The 22,075-nt window shown below is 46.6% G+C and overlaps 1 protein-coding gene across 2 annotated transcripts in view; it reads right to left on the minus strand.

Moving 5' to 3' along the window:
• The window catches only part of ATP2B4 (ATPase plasma membrane Ca2+ transporting 4), a 115,362-nt gene that overhangs the window by 42,926 nt on the left and 50,361 nt on the right, over positions 1–22,075 (minus strand). For both annotated transcript variants that reach the window (XM_025380539.1, XM_025380547.1), the window contains 2 exons: positions 14,797–15,457; positions 123–320 (listed from right to left, as the gene is read on the minus strand). In XM_025380539.1, coding sequence (XP_025236324.1) covers positions 123–320; positions 14,797–14,989 — 391 coding nt within the window. In that variant the 5' untranslated portion in view covers positions 14,990–15,457. The remainder of the gene's footprint in view (positions 1–122; positions 321–14,796; positions 15,458–22,075) is intronic.

Raw genomic sequence — 22,075 nt, forward strand, 5'->3', positions numbered from 1 at the left:
CACTCTGGATAATGGGGGGAATGTTTTAAGCTATAACCTGTCAGCCACCAATACTAAGTGCTTTTTGGTGGTGGTGGAAAGCACCCAGATAAGAGTCACGCTGAGTTGTTTAGGACACTCACGTTCATTTTCTTCACCAGCAGGGCGATAAAAGGACAGGACCAGGGAGATGATGGCTGCAATCTCCAGGATGATGAGTGTGACATCTTGAAGGGCTTCCCACACTAATTCTAAGAAGGTTTTGGGCTTTTTGGGGGGGATCACGTTGTGTCCGAACACCTGCCTACGTTTCTCCAGATCTGCAGGGTTCCCAGATAGACCTGAAAAGGAGATAGGAGTGGATGAATGAATGCAAAAAAAAAAAAAAAAGAAAATGATAAAACGCAGTTTTGAAGTGGCGATGAGTCATGATCACGCCATTACACTTTAGCCTGGGCAACAGAGAGAGACACTGTCTCAAAAATAAATAAAATAAAGAGCCAGGCATGGTGGCTCACGCCTGTAATGCCAGCACTTTGGGAGGCCAAGATGGGTGGATTGCTTACATTTAGGAGTTCAAGACCAGCCTGGGCAACTTTGTGAAACCCTGTCTCCACAATAAAGACAAATATTAGCCAGGCATGGTGTGGTGCACCTGTAGTCACAGCTACTCAGGAGGCCGAGGTGGGAGGACTGTTCTGACCTCAGGAGTTTGAGGCTGCAGTGAGCAGCAGTGATCATGTCACTGCACTCCAGCCTGGGCAACAAAGTGAGACCTTGTCTCTAAAACAAAATAAATAAAAAAGATCCCCTGCTTCCTGATTTGCTCAAGTATGAGATCCAGTTAGAGACAACCATCCTAATCTACCCAGGACTCAGAGAGGGTGGAACTTTCAGGCTAAAAATGGGCAAAATGAAACTGGTCAGCCACGGGACCACTCACTTATCTTAGTGACAAGTATAATCTGGATAAATTCCTAACCAGACATAACATCTTATCTGCTACTGATTGAGTATGCCCCAGGGTCCAGCTCTGAGAATATAAATATTAAAGTGGTTCTTGGGATTCACATAGAACTTTTATGTCATATGAACAGGTAAATGCTGTGGTGATTTAAATGCAGAGTGAGCTGCCATCCATTGGCTCACACACAAAGGCCAGGAAGAAGAAGCTGCTTGCTCAAGGTCATGCAGGATGGAGGCAGAGCCCACACACGTGTCCTGATTCTAAGATCCAGGAGCTTTAGGGGAGTATCAGAGCAGAGTCTTTGAGACTATAACTTGCGGGCATTCCCTTTAAGCACATGTGCCCCTCCTTTTCTGTCACACACATATACACACCTGTGTGCCTATGTGTGTGCATGCACACACACTCACAGAGGCACAAACACACACCACTGAGAGGTACTCCATTCTACTAAAGACTAAGTAGGTACTAAGGGAAGTACTACTACTCAGATTGAATAAAAAGCGAACAAGAAAGGTGAGGCCACAAAGTTTTCAGATACTACACAGTACTTGATCACCAGCATCCTCCCCACCAACATGTTTGCTTACATACCTCTGTGTACACACACCACATACCACACATACTATACAGACACATATACACCACAAACCACATACACCACTCACATCACACACCATATGCACAATATACAGACACATACACACCAAACACAAACCACATACACAGTACATACCACACAGATATACGACACACACACACACACAGACCACGTACCACATACATACCATACCTACTCTCTAGACACCTTCTCAGAAGGACAAGAGATAGGCAGAATTATTCTCAGTGCTTTCCTTATAGTTGGGTCCTTTCACAGGTCCCCAGGTAGGGCTACTCTTGAAGGGAAGAGGGGAAATCCTACCGTGGCGATTAATGCCAGTTGGTATTCATCAAGTTGTTTACATGCTGAAGCAAAGTATTACTGGTTTTGACACTGGAAGTTGTTGGCTGCTGGTTTGAAGGGTTTCCCACAGGCAGGGTGGGGTGGCTTTTGTCTTGAAAAAAGGTTAGCAGCTGAGGAGGGTCAGAATCAGAGGAAGGGAACTTCAACTGAGCTTCACAGAGAGAACAAGACGAAGTGGATGACGGGGGCTGCAGGGACAAAACAGGCAAAGGACTTGGATGCCAGAGGCCTTCCTCACACTTTAGTCAATGGGAAGGGCTATTCTGTTGCTGAGGAAGGAATGCAGATGTGATATAAAGGCAAATGTCTACTCTTCACTGAAAATCTTCACTGAATAGAACCCAAGAGTGGGCCAGGCATGGTGGCTCATGTCTGTAATCCTCAGCACTCTGGGAGGCCGAGATGGGCGTATCACTTGAGATCAGGAGTTTGAAACCAGCCTGGCCAACATGGTGAAACCTCGTCTCTATTAAAAATACAAAAAAATTAGCCGGGCATGGTGGCGCATGTCTGTAATCCCAACTACTAGGGAGGCCGAGGCAGGAGAATTGTTTAAATCTGGGAGGCAGAGGTTGCAGTGAGCCGAGATCACGCAACTGCACTCCAGCCTGGGCGAGAGAGAGACTCTGTCTCAAAAAACAAACAAACAACAACAACAACAACAAAAACCAAACAAACCCAGGAGTGTTACCTTAAGTGTCAAGAGGAGAGATTTGCGTTAGGACCTGAGGAAGACATCTGAACAGATAAAGATTTTGAAAATGGGAAAACAGGTACCCAAGGGAGTATTATTTGCAGAGCTTGGGATGGCCTCCATTTCCCTATGCTATAAAACAAAAAGCATCAGGAGACATACTCAAGATACTCGTCTGTCTGGGAAGGTACATGTGGGGGGTGGAAGATGAAAGTGAGGGGCAGGGGATGAACTGGCATCCACACCTGTGCAGTCAGGGGTGTGAGGGCCCTCTTTTGAGACCACATTCACTTGCTAGTGCTTAGGAGAGAGACACAGGAGCTGGTTAGGGAAGTGGTGCCTGATGTCTTACCCAGGGTCTCCTGATTCCCAGTGCCCAAGCACATCACCCTGGCCTCCAGTGCAGTGGCACAGCTGAGCCCCGCAGAGCTGTGAGGATTGGCCAAACCTCCAGAAGCAAACTGAGTTGCTCCCCAGAGGCTCCCTGCCCCCACCAGCCTGAGAAGTCAGGTTCCTAGTAGGAGGGACAGCCAGGGCCTGGGAAAGGAGTGTTCTGGGTAGGGCATCTTTAGCCCCAGACAGGCAGAGGCAGACTTGCCAGGGGGCAGGGCCTTGCTGGTCCTTTCTCCCCAGGGACCAGAGATGGCAAGGCTGTGCCAAGTTGGACCTGCTGTGCTGGAAAGCCAGGCTTGCTGAAGGGAAGCAGGAGTGCTGGTAATTTGTTAACCTACCTGGGATGCTTCTCAAAGAAGCAGGATTCACAATGTAAAGGGAGGAGATGCTCTTTCCTCCTTACCATGGTTTAGTAGATGATTATGAGGGCAAACCAAGATACCAGATATTAAAGATCATAAGGCGCACCCCAACAGCCTAATGAAACCCTCCCTCCGAAAAAGAGAGACATACGAGGTGTGGAGAACAGGGTTACCGTCCCTCTCTGCTTTCATGCTAATACCCCGTAATCATCCATGATGCCCAGCCCCCTATCTCCTATATCATGTAGTCGAGAAATCCTACCAGCTTCAAAATATATCTAGTCCAATCACTTTCCATTTTCACTGTTATCATCCTGGTCTAAACCATCCTCTCTCATCTGGATTATAGCAATCGTCTTCCAACCGGTCTCCTTGCCTCCACCCTCGTTCTCCTGTTCTCAGTCTCTTCTCAATGTATCAGCCAGAATGATCTTTTTTAAGATCTAAGGCAGTACGTGCGATTCATCTGCTCAAAACCCTCTGGCTTTTACTTAGAGTAAAACTAGGCACCAAGGACTTGATGGGCTTCCAGGCCCCTTATGACTCCCCACCGTCCCCCAGTCCTTATCTCCTACTAGTTTCTCCATGTTCACTGAGATCTGGCCCAGCCAGACTGCCTACTGTTCTCTGAACGCACTAGACATGCGTCTACATCAGGGCCTCTGCACAAGCTGTTCCTTCTGCCCAGATTCCTCTTCGCTGGAGGGCTCACTTCCTCACCTCCTTCAGGTCTTTGTACAAATGTCTTCTTTTTAGTGAGGCCTACCCTGACCACTGTGTTTACCCGGCACTCTTGATCCCCCTCATCCTGCTCACTCATTTCCCTCCACAGGTCTTCTTACCTAGCATATAATAGGATGCATTCATTTATTGTTTGTTCACCTCCTCCACAAGGGCAGGATTTTTGTCATCGTTCCTCAGGCCTACAGCATTGCCCGGCACATCGTACACATGCAAATTTGTAGAATGAACTGAGTGATAACTAAGATTGCTAACATTTAAGTGATTACTATGTGCCAGATGCCTCACCAGGCACATTCATGCCTTCTCATTCAAGCATCACAAACCCCTACATGGTAGCTACTATTAACCCAATTTGACTTAGAAGCAAACTAAGGCCTGGCAGGGGTATAACTACTTGAGCTTAGTAAGTGGCAGAGTCTATGCCACCCCACAGCGGGCCACTGGATGCCAACCTAGACACAGAGGACACTGGGGCATGGAGGCAGCTGCACTCAGCTGAGGCTTCAATCTAGTGTGACTAACTTGTTCCGGTTTGCCCAGGACTTGCCAGGTTTTAGCACTGAAGTTCCTGCCTCCTGGGAACCCTGCTCAGTCCTAGGCAATCAGCGAGGGTTGGCCACCCTACTTCCTTCACCACAGGGCAGGGTTGCATGCTGCTTTCCTCTGTACCTCTAAGCAAGCCAGCGCTGTTCCCGTTGTCTACAATTGGGGTGGATTAGTCCTGTCTTCTTCCTTCCTGGCCTCAGGGATGGTAACACCGCCATCAGGTTCATCAGAGTCCAAACCTATGAATTTTGTACTCAATAAAACGTTTCTTATGGCCTTTTTTGGACCCAAGCAAATGAAATGACCTAACTGCCCTCAAAGTCACTTGCTTGCTTCTTTTTTCACCATTTTCTACTCATCTGTGTGTTCCACCTTAAGTCACCCTGAGCTCGTACAATAGCAACCTTAAGAAGTCAAGTGGCTGTCTCAGTTCCCAGTATGCCCTGCAGCAGGGCGGGGCAGGTCAAGGATCTTAGCTGTAGTAGCCTTGGGAATCCTCTCTGACATGTGGTAAGGCATGGGAAAGCCATGTGGGACTGGGAGATCAGCCAATCCCCAGTTTTGGGCTTTCCATTCCAATTCTTCCTGCCCTAGAGAGTCTTTCAGGCCCTGATCTCAGCAGCTGTAATTTCACACAAATACTTGTCCAGCCCGGGAAAAGGCTCTAAAAGGCCCTGATCTCTGCAGTGGTTTCTCAGATACTCACACAATCTCCTGGAGAGGGGAAGGAAAAATTGGCAGGGAGAGAATGCTGGAAACACAGGAAAAGGGTTTCCCCTAGAAATTCCTCAGTAAACTGAGGGGGAAATCATGTCCTCAAGAACATGAAAGAGAAAGCCCCACCTAGAGTGGGAGTGCTTCTGGCCCTGTGAACCAGACTGAACACATGAGCTGGGACAGGCAAACAGAATGTTCAGCTGTGAAGTCATCACCCCCACCCCATGCTGGGGAGTTGCACGGCCCCTGCCCAGGCTGGGTGGGAACATGGAATAAACAGCAGTGGAACATTTGTGTCTGCCATGAGTGTGCAGGACCTAGGGCCTGGGAGGAGAAATGCAGCCCAGCCCTCAGTGGCTTAGCTCCAGCAGGGAAGGGCCAACGACACTGGCAGAGGCACCACTTATCAGAACCAGCTCAGCCCCAGAAAGGGTGGGGCTAGGGTAGACATCAGGAGGGACTTCCCAGCTGTCTGAGTTATGATACCTTGCCAAAGGAGGCAGCAGAATCTTCTCCCACACATATAGTACCAGGGAGAATTTTCTCTGGGTTGATTTGAAGGCAGTCCTCTTTTGGTACTTGAGAAGAACAGCAGCAATAAACCTTTCAAGTCTTTCCTTAAAAACCCTGGATTTGGGCTTCGTTTGGCGGCTCACGCCTGTAATCCCAGAACTTTGGGGGGCCCAGGTGGGAGGAGAGCTTGGGCTCAGGAGTTCAAGACCAGCCTGGGAAACACAGAAAGATTCTGTCTCTACAAATAATAATAAAAAAATAGCTGGACATGATGGCATGCGCCTGTGGTCTCATCTACTTAGGAGGCTGAGGCAGGAGGATTGCCTGAGTCCAGGAGGTTGAGGCTACAGTAAACCATGATTTTGCCACTGCATTCCAGCCTAGGCAACAGAGCAAGACCCTGTCTCAAAAAAAGAAAAAAAAAGTTAAAATTAATTTAAAAAAAACCCCAACAACCCTGGATTTGGGGACTGAGGGGGACGAGTAGCTTAAAATCAAAATAGGGCCATGCAAGATCTAGCCATCTCTGGCTAATAACCAAATGCCACTCTTCCAAGTATACCACAGTTTCCCTGCTTCAGCATCTCCAGTTTAACACACCCACGGCTTGGAGATTTGCTCCCTATCTGCTAGACTTCTTTAAAGCCATCGATTCAAGGTCACAGCCAGAGGATGATGAACCTGGAATACAATGCTGCTTTCCTCACTCTGGTCAGCAAAACCCTTCCCAAGGTGGGCCACTTCCTCGGGGCATGCTTCCCTTTATCCCGCCCCCTGCTCTTCGCCTTTTTTTGAAAACAGCAGCTGTGGCCCAGGGAAAAAAGGCTCCCTAGACAGCTCTCTGCTTAGCTTTCTGCTCTGCCACTCTGCCATCTTCTGTACTTCATGAATGTGCTTCTGTCGGTGTCATATTCCCACCTTGGAGCTAAATAATAAGAATGAAAGCCCCACTTTCGGTAGATGCAGTATCTGCTTCACCCAACGAGGGAATGCTATTTTTCTTCCCACCAACAGCTAATGGTTCAATGCAAGGCAAGGTTAAAAACCAAACCAGACCCCTCAAAAATGTGCAAGTCTTGCTGCTGAATTGTCAAAGGACCATAAAAGGCCTCCAGGAGAGAAAGCAGGAAGGGGAAGCTTCCTGCTTCCAGGTTGGGGAAGCCTTAGCCACTCTCCATCCCTCTGACCCCAGCTGGGCAGCATTAAGCCAGTGAACCAAGAAGCCCAGCTCCAGGCAAGAAGGGCTAAGTAGAAAAGAACTGGCAGAGCCTGGGCTGGGCTAGGAAGAGAGAGCCCACAGCCTTCAAGAGGCCTAATTCAGCCCTAGGCATGAAACTCAAACCAGACAGGGAATTCCCAGGATGCAAAGTGGAGTTCCCTGCGGTGGGGGATGCAAAGAGGAGGACATTTTGGCTTGAGTCTCTCTCACATCTTGAACTAGTTAGTGATAATCCATCTGCCCAAAGTTTGGTAGGCAGAGTGGACCACAGAATGTTAATCTCTGAGGCCATGCCCAGATCACTGTTATTAGGGTCACTTATTTGCCATCCTTAGCAGAGTTGGGGCAAGAGATGATGGCTGCAGGGCAGAGGGCACAAAGAAAGAGGAAAAATAGCGGTTATGCTTCTAACCTCAAATGGAGGAGCTCCTAAAAATTGATATTCCTGAACAGACTATAAGCTCTAAAGATAGGGAAGAAAATCTCAAAGAAGCCAGTTGCCCATCTTCCTGTCACATCTGTTCCATCCCATCTTCACTCGCCTAGTCCTCCGCATCCCCCTAACACCACCGTGCTTTAGAGCGGCGGTCTCTAAGTCAGGGGCATGCATCCATCTGTTAGAGTATGAGGAAAATATCAGACCATTTTGTATTACCTCATCCATTTCTATGTTTGCCTATCTTATTATGTAAATAAAAGTGTTAGATGTATTAATAGTAAGGCAGTAGTTTTGTAGGTGAACATTTACTTGGAATATGTACTCAATTTTTTCCAGATTGACAATACTACCAGAAATTTCAATCTGCCACATTGAGAAAGAGCCCAATCCCAGTATATCTCAGCTTGTGGCAAAATGGACAATTCTTGGTAAAACATGCCACTGCCCTCAGAAGGCAGAGTGACAGGAACACAGTTAAGCCCCAGAGATCTTAAGGTGATAGGAGATGTTCATCTAAATCCTCAAGCTAATAAAACAAAATTGCAATTTGGGCTGGCCGTCTTAAAACACATTTTTTTCCCCTTCTGCCATTTACTCCCCAAGGAATCTCAGCTCCCTAAACCTAGTAACCACCCAGTAATTAAGGAAGGCAAAAATGCTTGCATCTTATGCCAGGAATATTCAGCAGGTGGTAGCAATTGTCATAGAGCGTGGCCATGCCAGAGCTTCCCTGGGTGATCCCTAGATGATACAGGTGTACCATCTCCAGCTTCTAAGCCCCCTCCCATCCCCTGCAATGCCTTCAGCTTAAGTCCCCATACTGTGTTCCCATAGACCCTGCTCTTCCTCATCAAAGCCCTATGGCCAGATTCCTGAAATTGTCTTCATTCATATGCATCTTCTTTTAGCCTATAAGCTCTGTGGAAGGAGGGACTGCACCTGTCTTGTTCACCCTTGTGTCCCTAGCACCTAGCAGTTATTAAGTATTAGATGAATGTTGTTGAAAAAGAATTGGAGTACCTCAATATCTCACTGTCACACCTTCATCTCTGCAGAGGAGAAAAGAAGTAGAAGGGTACAGAAGGAACATAAAACAGAAAGTTCCACCAACAATCTTTTAGATCCAAATTCAACCAAAATAGTCTTCAGCCTTTTGAAAGAAGGCCTACAGTTAATAATTTACTGTTTATTCAAGGCTCCCCTTCTCTCCCATTCTGGTCTGAGCCCAGACCTTGCCTCCAAGGCATGGCCTAACTCTTCCTCAGAAAACACCATTCTTCCTCCTAAAAAGGATAGCATAGCTAAGGACCAATGTGCAAAATTCTATAGGGAAAAAAGAATACGTATAACCTCTACCTAGGTCAAAGAATCTCTCACCTAGGTAGGACCATCCGTTTTTTCTACACACAAAAGGGGATTGAGACTAAGGAAAATACCTCTTTTTTCTTCCCCTTAAGCCACAGGTAATTTTTATCCCAGATTCACCAAAGGCTTCTTCTACTCACGAGGCCATGAGATTCCACAGGAAAGCACTCAGAAGGTGAAAGGCTATCTTCCAGCCTATACCAACGAAACTGCTCTGTTCTTTGGGGATTGGAAAGATTGGTTGAGGTGGGAATGGGATAGGGAAAGAAGAAGAGAAAATAAAAGGGGGGGAAAAAACTGGAATGGGGAACAAAGCAAGCAAATGAAAAGGATTCCATTGTGCAAAATGCTCACATTGTCCCTCCTGATAAACCCAAGGCAACACAGCTTGTCCAGGAGCTCCAGCCTCACCCCCACATCTTTGCTTTTGTTTATATACAGCCATAAAGACTGAAATCTTTAGTTACCTCGATGTAAACATGTATTCTCCTTTGTGTCTCCCGCCACCCTTTCTTGTTGCCCTAAATTTTCTCCTCTTTTTGGCTCCTGCTGTCAGCCTTATTTCTGGCTGTTGATGAAGGCCATGTAGCTAAACATCTCCAAGCCTTCTTAAGTCTAACCAACTCTTGGCCACGGGGGCAACTCCTCTTACTCTAACTAGCTAATGTATACTCGAGCAACACAAGTATCTAAACATTGGGCTGAGGCAGGGCGTGAGGGCTCATGCCTGTAACCCTAGCACTTTGGGGGGCCAAGGTGGGCAGATCACTTGAGCCCAGGAGTTCAAGACCACCCTGGGCAACATGGAGAGACCCTGTCTCTACAAAAAATACAAAAATTAGCTGGGCGTGGTGGTGGACACCTGTAGTCCCAGCTAACCAGGAGGCTCAGGTGGGAGGACTGCTTTGGCCTATTAGGTGGAGGCTGCAGTGAGCCTGATTTCACCACTGCACTCCAGCCTCAGTGACAGAGCAAGACCCTGTTTCAAAAAATAAAAATAAAATTGAAAACAACAACAACAAAAACATTGGGTTGGTGGCAGCTCATGCCTGTAATCCCAGCACTTTGGGAGGCTGACACAGAGGTGGCAAAACCCCATCTCTACCAAAAAATACAAAAATTAACCAGGCATGGTGGTGCGCATCTGTGGTCCCAGCTACATGGGAGGCTGAGGCAGGAGGATCAGTTGAGCCCAGGAGGCGGAGGTTGCAGTGAGCTGAGATTGTGCCACTGCACTCCAGCCTGGGTGACAGAGTGAGAATCCGTCCCAAAATCATAATAATAATAATCTCTTTCTCTCTCCCTCTCTCCAGGCTAAAGGGTTTAAATGACCTGTCTAAGGTCTTACTACCAGGTGGAATGGGATGGAATATTTCATGCCCTCTGACTTACACTCCATTAATGCTCTGCTGCTTCTTATGCTAGAGCAGTCACACAGAGAATCTTAGAAGCACAGATAGTGCTGGGACTACAGGCATGAGCTACTGCGGCCAGCCGAAAGAGATAATTAAGTCCCACCTGCCTTTAGAATTGTGTAAATCTATGATAATAAAACCACATTAGTGTCAGAAATGTAATAAACCCCAAGTTCCATAAGTCCCCTTAAAAGCTATAGTTTAAAAAAAAATTCTGTCAGTCTATACTAAAGATGCTATCAGTCCATAGAAAATAAAGGAAAAGGGTTATATTCTAGGAATCAATCTCTCTGACCTTCACTTTCACCTTGGTTCTCAACTAGCAGAATTCAAGCACCAGGTAAATTTCTTTATTCTTCTTATTGGTCCACTGGGACCTCCCACAATGACAAAATTATGTTAGGCTGTCAGGCTGTGTGACCTTCCATGAACAGGCTGGCTTTTTATAGCATCAGCGTATTGGGGATCTTTTCTCTGCCTACCCTAACTAAGCAGGTGAGCATTACCCTTGCCTGGGTAGATACTCCTATGTCTTAGCTGTCCTATATCTCCTTTTCTTTCTTTTTTTTTTTCCCTACTTTTTAAAATCTCTTTATTCCTCTCATACACTAGGAGGTCACTGTTGGTACTGGGGACTAAAAATTACTAATGGAAAGGTTGCTTTCCAATACTCTGTCTCCCCAGTTCCAGAGCAAGCCCTATGGTAACTCCTACATTAATACAAACTGATGAGGCAGAAGAACTGCTTCAGTCTAGGAGTTCGAGACCAGCCTGGGCAACACAGCAAGACCCCATCTCTTATAAAGAAAAAAAAAAGGCCAGATGCGGTGGCTCATGCCTGTAATCCCAGCACTTTGGGAGGCCAAGGTGAGTGGATCACCTGAGGTCTGGAGTTCGAGACCAGCCTGGCCAACATGGTGAAACCCCATCTCTACTAAAAATACAAAAAACTAGCCGGGAGTGGTGGCATGCACCTGTAATCCCAGCTACTTGGGAGTCTGAAGCAGGAGAATCACTTGAACCTGGGAGGCGGAGGTTGCAGTGAGTGAGCCAAGATTGCGCCATTGCACTCCAGCTTGGGCAACGAGAGCAAAACTCCTTCTCAAACAAACAAACAAACAAACAAAAAGAAAAAAGAAAAACACCAGGATGCATATTTGTGATCTAAGGAAGCAGTACATGGCAGTAGACAACTGTGCCAGTGGTAGGAGTCCTAGGCTACAGCATGGCCAGGGGCTGTAATGAGGGAAACACTTGCCATTGGAAGGGGCTGAAACCAGGACTGGGAAAGGATCCAAGAGCATTAGCTATGTCTGTAACATTTGATATTCAATGTTGACAGAAAGTAGAATGTATGTTGGCCTTTGGGAATGGACACTCTCTGGGAATCAGAAAGTAAACAGTGGCAGCTCTGGGAAGGGATCTGGAAAATTGGAGGAAAGCCGGAATCCTGTTGTCAGGAGCTCTCTAGGTTCCAGCTTCTTTGGACTCCCGAGTGCCTGTTTGTGAGAGAGACAGCTGACCAAAGGGATCAAAAACAGCATAGGAAGGGAAAAAGAAAGATCCTGTTTAAATTCTGACAGGTGTTTGTAAAGTCTGCATGATCTCAGTGAAGATATAATTAAGAACAGACCCTCAGCAGTCAATATGGCTATAAAAGTGACCAAATAAAGAAATCTAGCTGGCAAGAAGGAGACAGAGCCCAAAGGGCTATGATTAAGGGCTACCGTTAGAAGGCAGAGACTGAGCCACATGAAAGCAATTAGATATTGCCACCTTACCCGTGGGGTTTTTTTTTTTTTTTTGTGATTAAGAAGTGAGCAAATGAAATGGACGGTGGTTGCAGTTACACATACAGTAACCTCTCCAGATATGACAAAACATTGCACTCCACAGGCACCCATATTCTGGCAAGTATCTACAGACACATGGACTCTGTTTTAATCTGAGAAAACTTATCTATTGAACACCTAATTATAAGTATGAGCACTGCACATATATTATTTAATCTCAGTAACTCTATGGGCTAGGTGTTATCAACTCTTATTTTCAAAGAAGAAACAGACTCAGGGAGGCTGAGTAAACTATGGAGGGCTACTTAGCTAGTAAATGGTGGAACTAGTGTTTGAACTCGAAGCCTGTGAGATAGGAAACCAAATTCTAGAAGTAAAGAAAATAGGTAGGGAACCTTCCTTAGGTTGTAAAGAAAATAAGACATAAACTAGGTATAGATATCTACGTAAAAATCTCTTTCTCTTTTTTCATCCTAAAGAGTCTAGGCTCCAAGTCACTAACTTATAATATAGCACTGGCAAAGGATAATAGCTTCTTAGAATTGGTGAGAAATATGCTGTGGTCTCTGAGGAAGATTCAGAAATAGGAGACCGCATGAGCCTGAAAGCCCCTAATGGAAAACATCTTTGCTCCATCTCACACTACTCAACCATGAACTGCCAGGCATACAGGGCCAAATACGTATCTGCTCCGGAGATGCTAAAACCAGGCAAAAGTGAAAAAGCAAGTTTCCTTTTGTTCTTTCTACATTTTGATGAGGCAAAATTTCATCACACCATGGCACGCTGGGCAACTGGCCTGGGCCAGGAAAGCCTGAAGCTGGATTTTTCATTATCTTTGAACATTGTTTTATTTTTTAAGAAGAGATTAAGACTGGGCGCAGTGGCTTATACCTGTAATCCCAGCACTTTGGGAGGCCGAGGCGGGCAGATCACCTGAGGTCAGGAGTTTGAGACCAGCCTGCCCAAGATGGTGAAACTCCATCTCTACTAAAAAGACAAAATTAGCCAGGTGTGGTGGCACATGCCTATAATCTCAGCTACTAGGGAGGCTGAGGCAGAATAATTGCTTGAATCCAGGAGGTGGAGGTTGCAGTGAGCCAGGAATGAACCATTGCACTCCAGCCTGCCTGGGCAACAAGAGTGAGACTCCATCTCAAAAAAAAAAAACTCCAAAAAACCAAAAAAACAAACAAACAACAACAACAAAAAGATTAAGAAGAACTACATTAAAAGTGTATCCAGCAGAGTTGAAAAAATCACTTATAATTCTCTGACACAAAACAGTGAGTGATCCAAAGATATGATGGGTACAATTATATACCTTGTGATTTAGCATCCCATTTCCTTCTTTTTCCTTTTTATTTAAAATAAATAGAGGCTGGGCGTGGTAGCTTATGCCTGTAAGCCTCCTCATCCCAACACTTTGGGAGGCCAAGGCAGGCAGATCACCTGAGGTCAGGAGTTCGAGACCAGCCTGACCAATATAGTGAAATCCCATCTCTACTAAAATACAAAAAATTAGCTGGGCGTGGTGGTGCACACCTATAGTCCCAGCTGCCTGGGAGGCTGAGGCATGAGAATTGCTTGAATCTGGGAGGCAGAGGTTGTAGTTAGCTGAGATCATGCCACTGCACTCCAGCCTGGGTGACACAGCAAGACTCTTGTCTCCAAAAAAAAAAAAAAAAAAGAGATGGGGTGTCATTGTGTTGCCCAGGCTGGTCTGGAACTCCTGGGCTCCAGTGATCCTCCCACCTCAGCCTGCCAAAATGCTGGGATTACAGATGTGAGCCACCCACCCTGCTTGGCCTAGCATCCCATTTCTAATGGTATATAATAGAGAAGTGCTCAACTGGGCAGCTGGACTTACTCACTTTTCTATACCCTTCCTTCCTCCATTCGTTAAACTGTAAGATCAGTGTAGGGAAGAATTAAAGTATTTTATAATCAGACATATAGAAGAAGGGACTTGATTATTTACTGACAACAACATTCATATCATAAACATTTTAAAAATAAATGGACACTGACACAGAAAAAGGAGAAAAGAGGCGTCAGGAGCAATGGCTCACTGCGCCTGTAATCCCAACACTTTGGGAGGCCAAGGTGGGAGGATCATTTGAGCCCAGGAGTTTGAGATGAGTCTAGGCAAGATACTGAGACCTCATTTCTACAAAAAAATCAAAAAAGCTAGCTGGGTGTGGTGGCACACGCCTGTGGTCCCAGCTACCCAGGAGGCTGAGGTAGCAGGATGGCTTCAGTCCAGGAGGTTGAGGCTGCAGTGAGCCATGATCACGCCACTGCACTCCAGCCTGGGTAAAAGAGCAACACCCTGTTTCACACATACACACACACACACACACACAAGAAAGAAAGAAAAGAAAAGAAAAAGAAAGAAAGAAAAGAAAAAGAAAGAAACAAAAGAAGAAGAAAGAGAAAGAAAGAAAAGAAAAAGGAGAAAAGAATAATCTTCAGAGAATAGCAGTTTCTAAACATCATCTCTGTGAAAGATACGGCTCTTCATGGCCTCACCTCCTTTCAGTGCTTCAGAAGCCATACCTTTCCCACCTGACAAAAATATACCAGTTGGGCCTCCAGAAATGTGCCTTCTCTAGAAGCTGGGAAAAGAATATTTTGAAACACTAGCCACCTTCCTCCAACTCCCCACCCCTGATATGGCCTTTACCTTCCACAGGGGAGGTTTTCAGTCTACTGCAGAGATTCTGTACACCTCCATAGTGGACGTTAATCTGGGTCAGAGCATCCCTCGAACGCAGCTCCATGAGCTTCCTCAGTTCCATTACTGTGCAGCCAAAGTCCCCTTCACGGCTCTCGGCCATCGAGTTGGCAGGCAAGACACGGTCTGATGGGTTCGTCATTTTGCCTGTTGTTACCAAGCCCCTCAACCAGAGAAGATGTAGTGTTTCCCTTCAACTGACCAGTGTCTCCTGCCTTCCTGTCTCAACTTCTTCCTACTTCTTGCTTCTCTGGGGGCCCAGTGAGGGAACAGATCGAATGTATCTTGTGCAATAAGCTCCCGAGTAGCTGTCCGAAGTCTAGATCCTTTCTTCTGTATGAAATCTGGCAGCGAGAGGAGGAAGAGGATGGGGGAACTGAGTGGAAGGTGGACTCCGTGTCACGTTGATTGGTGTCCCCAGGTGGTGATGATAGTGGTTGTCCAGGATAGGTAGGTTCCTAGCTTAGACCAACTTGCCCAGATGAAAGTGTAAACAGGATGTGCATGTTACCATGGCAGCAACCTTAGCAACAACCAGCAACTGTAGTGGTAGAGAGGCATCAGGAGGAGGAAGAGGAGAGCTTCCTGGATACTGATGACAACTGGATCTCTGCAATAAAGGTTCAAAGATAGACAAAAAGAAACCATTAGAGCAGCCATGAGTATCCAGCATCTGCAAGGGCAAGAGGTACCCAGTCTAAGCACAAGGGTTTAAGTGACAGTTGAGGTCTGAGCTAAACTGATAGCTGAGGCCTGAGCTTAGGGAGCTGACTCAGGAGAGGCCCGTTCCTCCCTGGGAGGCCCCCGCAGACTGCAAACCCCAATGTAGAGGAGTAATTTCAATATACCCTAGTCTTTATATCTCACCTCTCCCAACCAAGCAACATAAAACCCACAGCTTCAGAAACTTGGAAATAAATGGTTACAACCTCTAATGGCTCTAGTGTTTTCCCTGTCTATTTGAGGGACCTGTGACAGGATACTTTAGTCTGACATTATCTATAAAAGATGAGAAGAGGTCAGATAAAAAGGGGTTCAGATCTAAGTGATCTGAATGGTTGCCTGTCAGTCGGCCTACCTTTCCCACACCCCACACTCTTCCCACTCCCAACACACACATTTACACACAAGGAAGACAACCTGATAGAAGATGTCAAAATCCTCCAAAGCCCCTTAGAGTACTCAGCTTCCAGGTGTATGGAAATTCTGTAGCCTGTTGCAGGTGTCAACCTGGCAGGCACCAAGTTTTGGTCTTGAGGCTAAGCTCCACCCTACTCCAATAGGCTTTTGGGGAGAAGAGGAGAGTAAAATGCTTTGTCAGTTGGCGATACAGGGTGAACTTTTTTTTTTTTTTTTTTTTTTTTTAAGTAAGGGGGACAGAAGGACCTCTGAGGAGGAAAGATAGGGAGTTTGAAGCCTGAGCATTAAAGTTTCTCTGGAGTGGGAGCGATAAGACACCTCTCAATTCAGATAGAGGACAGGGCCACAGCAAGGTCAGCAGGGAAGACAAGCTAGCCTGTGAGTAAGCACCAGAGTCTCACTCATCTCAATAAAGGCACCAGAGAGAGGCCAGCATTTCTCCCCTTAGAAAGATGCATTACCTCTCATGCATGCTAACTAGGGGGTGTGGTGGAGCTATGTGTAGGTGAGGATACAGAGGGCTGAAGGTGGGAAGAGAACTTATCCTGAGGCCCCTTCTCAGCTTTAAAGTGGGGCCGCTGTGTGTCATAACACTGACAGGTGTCACTGCCACACATCAGCCTTTCAAATGTGAAGGGGCTCTTAGCACAGCACCAGAACATGGGACCTCAGCCCCAGTTACATAGTCCCCACTGATGACTTCAGTTACCAGGGGGTGGCAAGGAGCTCTGGCCAACCTCTCTGTAATAAATAGATGCCACCCTTACTTCTAGAAGGTGAACAAAGAAGCACAAGAACTATCAGATAAGGGACTTGATTCTTTTATCAGTGATCTCCTCCAAAGTCACATGTAGCCAAAGTCTTTGCCAATTCCTGACAATCTTCTTCCCAGAAGCTTCCACAGGGATGCAGGTTGATTTATACTCCTCCCTCTCCCAATTTGCCCCTTGCCTCCTCTTCCTCCCATAGATTTTTAGCACTACTCTTGACTCACAAAGAGTTAAGAAAGCAGGGTTCTATTTGTTTTAAAATATCATAACCCCTTCTTATCTGGGAAATAAGAAGATCCACAAAGAACCTGAGGCAATGTGTCAAACTCCCTTCATTCAGACTGGTGTAGGAACAGGCAGGACCACAGAGTTTTCACCCCAGTTCAGCTTCTCCAAGCCTGGAAGAAATGGGAAGAGCTCTAGCAGCAAGAAACCCATCTTGACCCTCAAGTAGAACTCTTTCACCTTTCAAGAGGATGTTGGGAACAATGCTGATAGTGTTGAACTAGGAATCAGAGGATTTTACCTTTTCTGTCTTTACCCACTACAATGTTTGCTCCAGGAAGATAGGGATGTTACTTAGCCTTTTCAGGACTCGGTTCCTTCCACCTTTAGTTGGGTAGAAAATGGGCCCTGTCTTTTCGCACCACCCTATGAAAGTGATAAAGGAATGGAATTATAGAAATAGTCCTTGGAAATCTTAGATGAAAGCTGTCCAGTGTGCAGAATAGGACACTTAAGTGATGGGAGAAAGCCTAATTTGATCTTAATGAACTTTTGTTATCAAGCCCTTTAAGTAGAAGAAAAATAAGCTCCATGTGCCCTTCCATCTTTCCTTGCCAGGGAACCCCCCGCTGCACAAAAAGAATGGAATATTCTAGGGCAGCTTCATTAACAAAAACCATTAGCTAGGTTATAACCATTAGCAGTAACCACGAGCATATAGGTTCTTGAGTCTCCTGAGAATTAGAAAAGACAGTCTGAGTCAGAATTCCTTCCTTATTTTTTCTGAGAAAGAGTCTCACTCTGTCACCCAGGCTGGAATGCAGTGGCACGATCTTGGCTCACTGCAACTTCCACCTCCCAGGTTCAAGTGATTCTCCTGCCTCAGCTTCCTGAGTAACTGGGATTACAGGCACCCACCACCATGCCCAGCTCATTTTTTGTGCTTTTTGTTTGTTTTTGAGATGGAGTCTCACTCTGTTGCCAGGATGGAGTGCAGTGGCATGATCTCAGCTCATTGCAACCTCCACCTCCTGGGTTCAAGTGATTCTCCTGCCTCAGCCTCCCAAGTAGCTGGGACTACAGTTGCATGCCACCATGCCCAGCTAATTTTTGTATTTTACTAGAGATGGCGTTTCACCATGTTGGCCAGGATGGTCTCGATCTCTTGACCTTGTGATCCACCTGCCTCAGCCTCCTAAAGTGCTGGGATTACAGGGGTGAGCCACTGCGCCCAGCCAATTTTTTGTATTTTTAGTAGAGATGGGGATTCACTCTGTTGGCCAGGCGGGTCTGGAATTCCTGACCTCAAGTGATCTTCCTACCTCAGCCTCCCAAAGTGCTAGAATTACAGACATGAGCTACCACACCTGGCAGAATTCCTTCCTTACTTTGAACCTCTTTTCAGAGTACCAAAGAGGAGAGATTCTTCCACTTCCACAGGCAACTGATGGAAAAGGTTATGTAAGATTAGAACACATGGGGCTGAAGAACACATGTGGAAAAGAATGAAAAGGTTTGTTTGCCTCAGGCTGATCTAGAGAAACACACAGTAGGTCAAGCACTAAGCTGCTGGCACAAAGTCCAAAGGGCAGTGCAGAGTTGGAGCCCGAGGTTTAAGGTGGGATCTCTATAATATTAGGAAGAATATCATGATGTCCGCACTTCTGAGTTTTGAGCTCTCTGGAGTATGAGCTCTCTGCAGCTGCTGAGCTTGCCTGGCCCCTAATCTGCCAAAGAATAATCTGAAGGTGCTCACACCATCTCAGCATCAAATGCGCTGCTCAGACACCTGGAAGGTACTACCTCTTGTCAGGTAAGGGTTAGTCATTCGGCTTGGGGCGTTCTGAGTAAGGTATGTGCTCCCTTCTCTTTTCTAGTATTTTGCAAGCCTAAGAGATGATAGGATAGAAGAGCGAACTCTCTCATGTCTTCCTCCTAGGGCAAGAAATTACAATGCTTTACATGATCATTAAGACAACATTTTACTTTTTTCCTCCTAAAGTCCTAGAACATCTGTTCTATAATTTGCAGATGACATGTGAAAGCATTGGTCATATCAATTCTAGCTAGGACAGCTGTGACCCTCACCTTACAAATGAAGATACAAAGGTCCAGGGAGATAAAAAAGTGGTTTGGTCTTAACAACTCAGTGGTCTTGACTGCCTGGTGCTCTTTTTGTTACACTTTACTCCTTTCTCTTGAGCCTAAACCTCCTCATTTTCTGGCAAACTTCTAAGAGGCCCTCTAAAAGGCAGGCATCTGCCAGGTGCAGTGGCTCCTGCCTGTAATCCCAGCACTTTGGAAGGCTGAGGTGGGAGAATCACTTGAACTCAGGAGTTCGAGACCAGCCTAGATAACATGGTGAAACCCTGTCTCTACAAAAAATACAAAAAGTAGCTGGGCATGATGGTGCACGCCTGTGGTCTTAGCAAGTTGGGAGGCTGAGGTGGGAGGGTCATTTGAGCCCAGGAGGTGGAAGCTGCAGTGTGCAGTGAGCTGTATTCATATCACTTAATTTCAGCCTGGGCAAACCGAGTGGGACCCTGACTTCCAAAAAAAAAAAAAAAAAAAAAAAAAGCCTCTAGAAATGAGGAGCTGCCAGAGACAAGAACCTTATGTTCTAAGTCACCAAACTGTAAACACTAATCAGACACACTTTCCTCCAATTTTGTCCAAGGAATCTTTCACTCTTAGCTTTCCCAGGGTGCTAAAGAAGAAATACATCCCCAAACTATGAGGAAAAAGAATGACACCTCGTATAGGTTATAGAGTGGGTATATTTGAAAATATGAAAGGAACTCACCCCGAGTCTCCCCGCTACTAAATGCTCCTATCGAATGTGATATGATGCATAAAAATGGGAGAAAAGAAACAGGAGGGGCCAGGGGCTAGGGCTTCAGGCTGCCGCAGCACTGCAGATAGACCTGCCTGGAATAACAAGAGGCTCTGGTCCACTCTGGCCTCTGGGCTACAGGCTGGGTCTGTTCAGAGGAGCAGACACTTCCCTGCCCTGCCCTACTCTGTCCTCCCCAGTGGGCTGAGAGCCTCTGTTCAGGAGCAAGCTGGTAGCACTTGGAGACACTCTGGCAGGGGTGCCAGCATCCCTGCCAGGCATGACTTTAGGGGTGAGGAAGGGCAGACCTCTGGAGAGGGGAAGCAGCCTGGTCCCACTTTAGAATGCACCCAACTACAATATAAAACCTGCTTCAGGGCCGGGTGCGGTGGCTCATGCCTATAATCTCAGCACTTTGGCAGGCTGAGGCAGTTGGAGCAACTGAGATCAGGAGTTTGAGAGTAGCCTGGCCAACAAGGAGAAACGCTGTCTCTACTAAAAATAGAAAAAAATCAGCTGGGTGTGGTGGTGAATGCCTATAATCCCAACTACTTGGGAGGCTGAGACAGGATAATCCCTTGAACCTGGGAGGCGGAGGTTACAGTGAGCCAAGATTGTGCCACTGCATTCCAGCCTGGGCGACAGCGAGACTCTGCTTCAGAAAACACACACACACACACACACACACACACACACACACACACACACACGCTTTAGGAGCCCCTCAGAAAATCTGTAGTCTTTTTTTCTGACTTAGAATCAGTGTCCCTCATTCCAAGTGAGGCTCTACTTCTCCCTATACTCAGGAACAGGGATGTGGGATTGGAGAGGTTGGAAGGGAGGGAAAAAAGATTTGTTGAGCACCTTCCATGTGCTAGGGGCCATCCTAGGGACTTGATATGAAAATGAGAAATTATATATATACCCCTATGTATTAGGTAGTGCCTGGTATAGTGGCTGGTCCACACACTGTAGCTATTATCAGTCTTACATATACTGTTTCACTGAATTCTCACCAACAACCCTATAAGAAGGACCTCTCATCTTATAGCAGGGAAATATAGATTCAGAGAGCCAGGATTTGTGCCCTAATCTGAATCCAAAGCCACCTTGCCTCAAGTACGAGAACAATGATATAAAAAAATGGAAACAAAGCTATGAACTTACTTCCTAAACCTTGAAAAGAAGGCTCACATAAACCCATCTGTCCCTTGTTCCTGACTCCTAAAAGGCTCTGAAATAGGTCAGGGAAAATCTACCTCTTGTGAACTTTATGGGAAGGCATAGAGATAGACCCAAAGCTTTTTGGGAGCAGATACCCTCTGCTCCCCTTTTTCTTCCCCTCCCCTCACCCCACCCCCACCCCAAGCCAGAGAGCACTGGGCTCTAGATTGCTGTGAGTCCAAGCATATCCAATTCCCGCCTGGAGAGCCCAGCAGTGGGGATGAGGGCTTCCTCCACTCAGTCATCTCATGCCCTTGGCCTTGCTCCCCATGGTGATCTGGGAGAAGCACAGAGGGAGATCCTGCTCTGCGTTCTCTGTCTTTTTTCCAGCAGGGCTGTTTCCTGTGTACCACCTGGGAGGGTTTAAGCTCTACTCCTCTCTGGCACTCTGACACTTCCAAAAGGACCGTGCCCTATCAAGAAAGCTGGCAAGAACCTGACTATGGTAGGCTGCCTAGCCTAAAACATCCCTGGCTAGCCCTTCTCTCCAGAGGTGTGAGTCTCGGGCAGAGGCTGTTCTGCCCGCCTCCTCATCACAGGCTCCTTATTTCCATGACCCAGATTCTAGTTCACCCTGGCCACTTCCCATCCCTCAGGTCTGACAGCCATCCTCATCACAATCCTGGGTTCTTCCTTCCCTCCCCAAGTCTGCCCTGCCCTAATTGCTCCTTAAATGCCAACTGGTTTGCAGAAGCAGACCAGAGCACATGCCCTCCTTCAGCCTACTGAAGCCCTTTGGAGGCATGGGAACAAGGTCAGAGGCAGCATGTGTTGGCTAAAGTTCAGGTGGTGGGTGGCACTACTTGTCATCATCATCCAACAGCCACATCCAGCCCAGGAAGCCAGGTGAGGGCGGGTACACCAAGCCAGGCCTCTGGCCTCACCATGGGATAGTATACCATGGCCTGGTCAGGGAATCTGATGCTAATTTTCAGCTAACCCCTAGAACTTAGCCTCCTGGGGGTGGGGTACTCCCATCCTGAAGTTCTGGGTTCTGGTTCATGTCTCCTTTGCTCTTCCCTCTCCCTCCTCTAGT

Source organism: Theropithecus gelada, chromosome 1, assembly GCF_003255815.1.
Source record: "Theropithecus gelada isolate Dixy chromosome 1, Tgel_1.0, whole genome shotgun sequence".
Taxonomy (NCBI): Eukaryota; Metazoa; Chordata; class Mammalia; order Primates; family Cercopithecidae; genus Theropithecus; species Theropithecus gelada.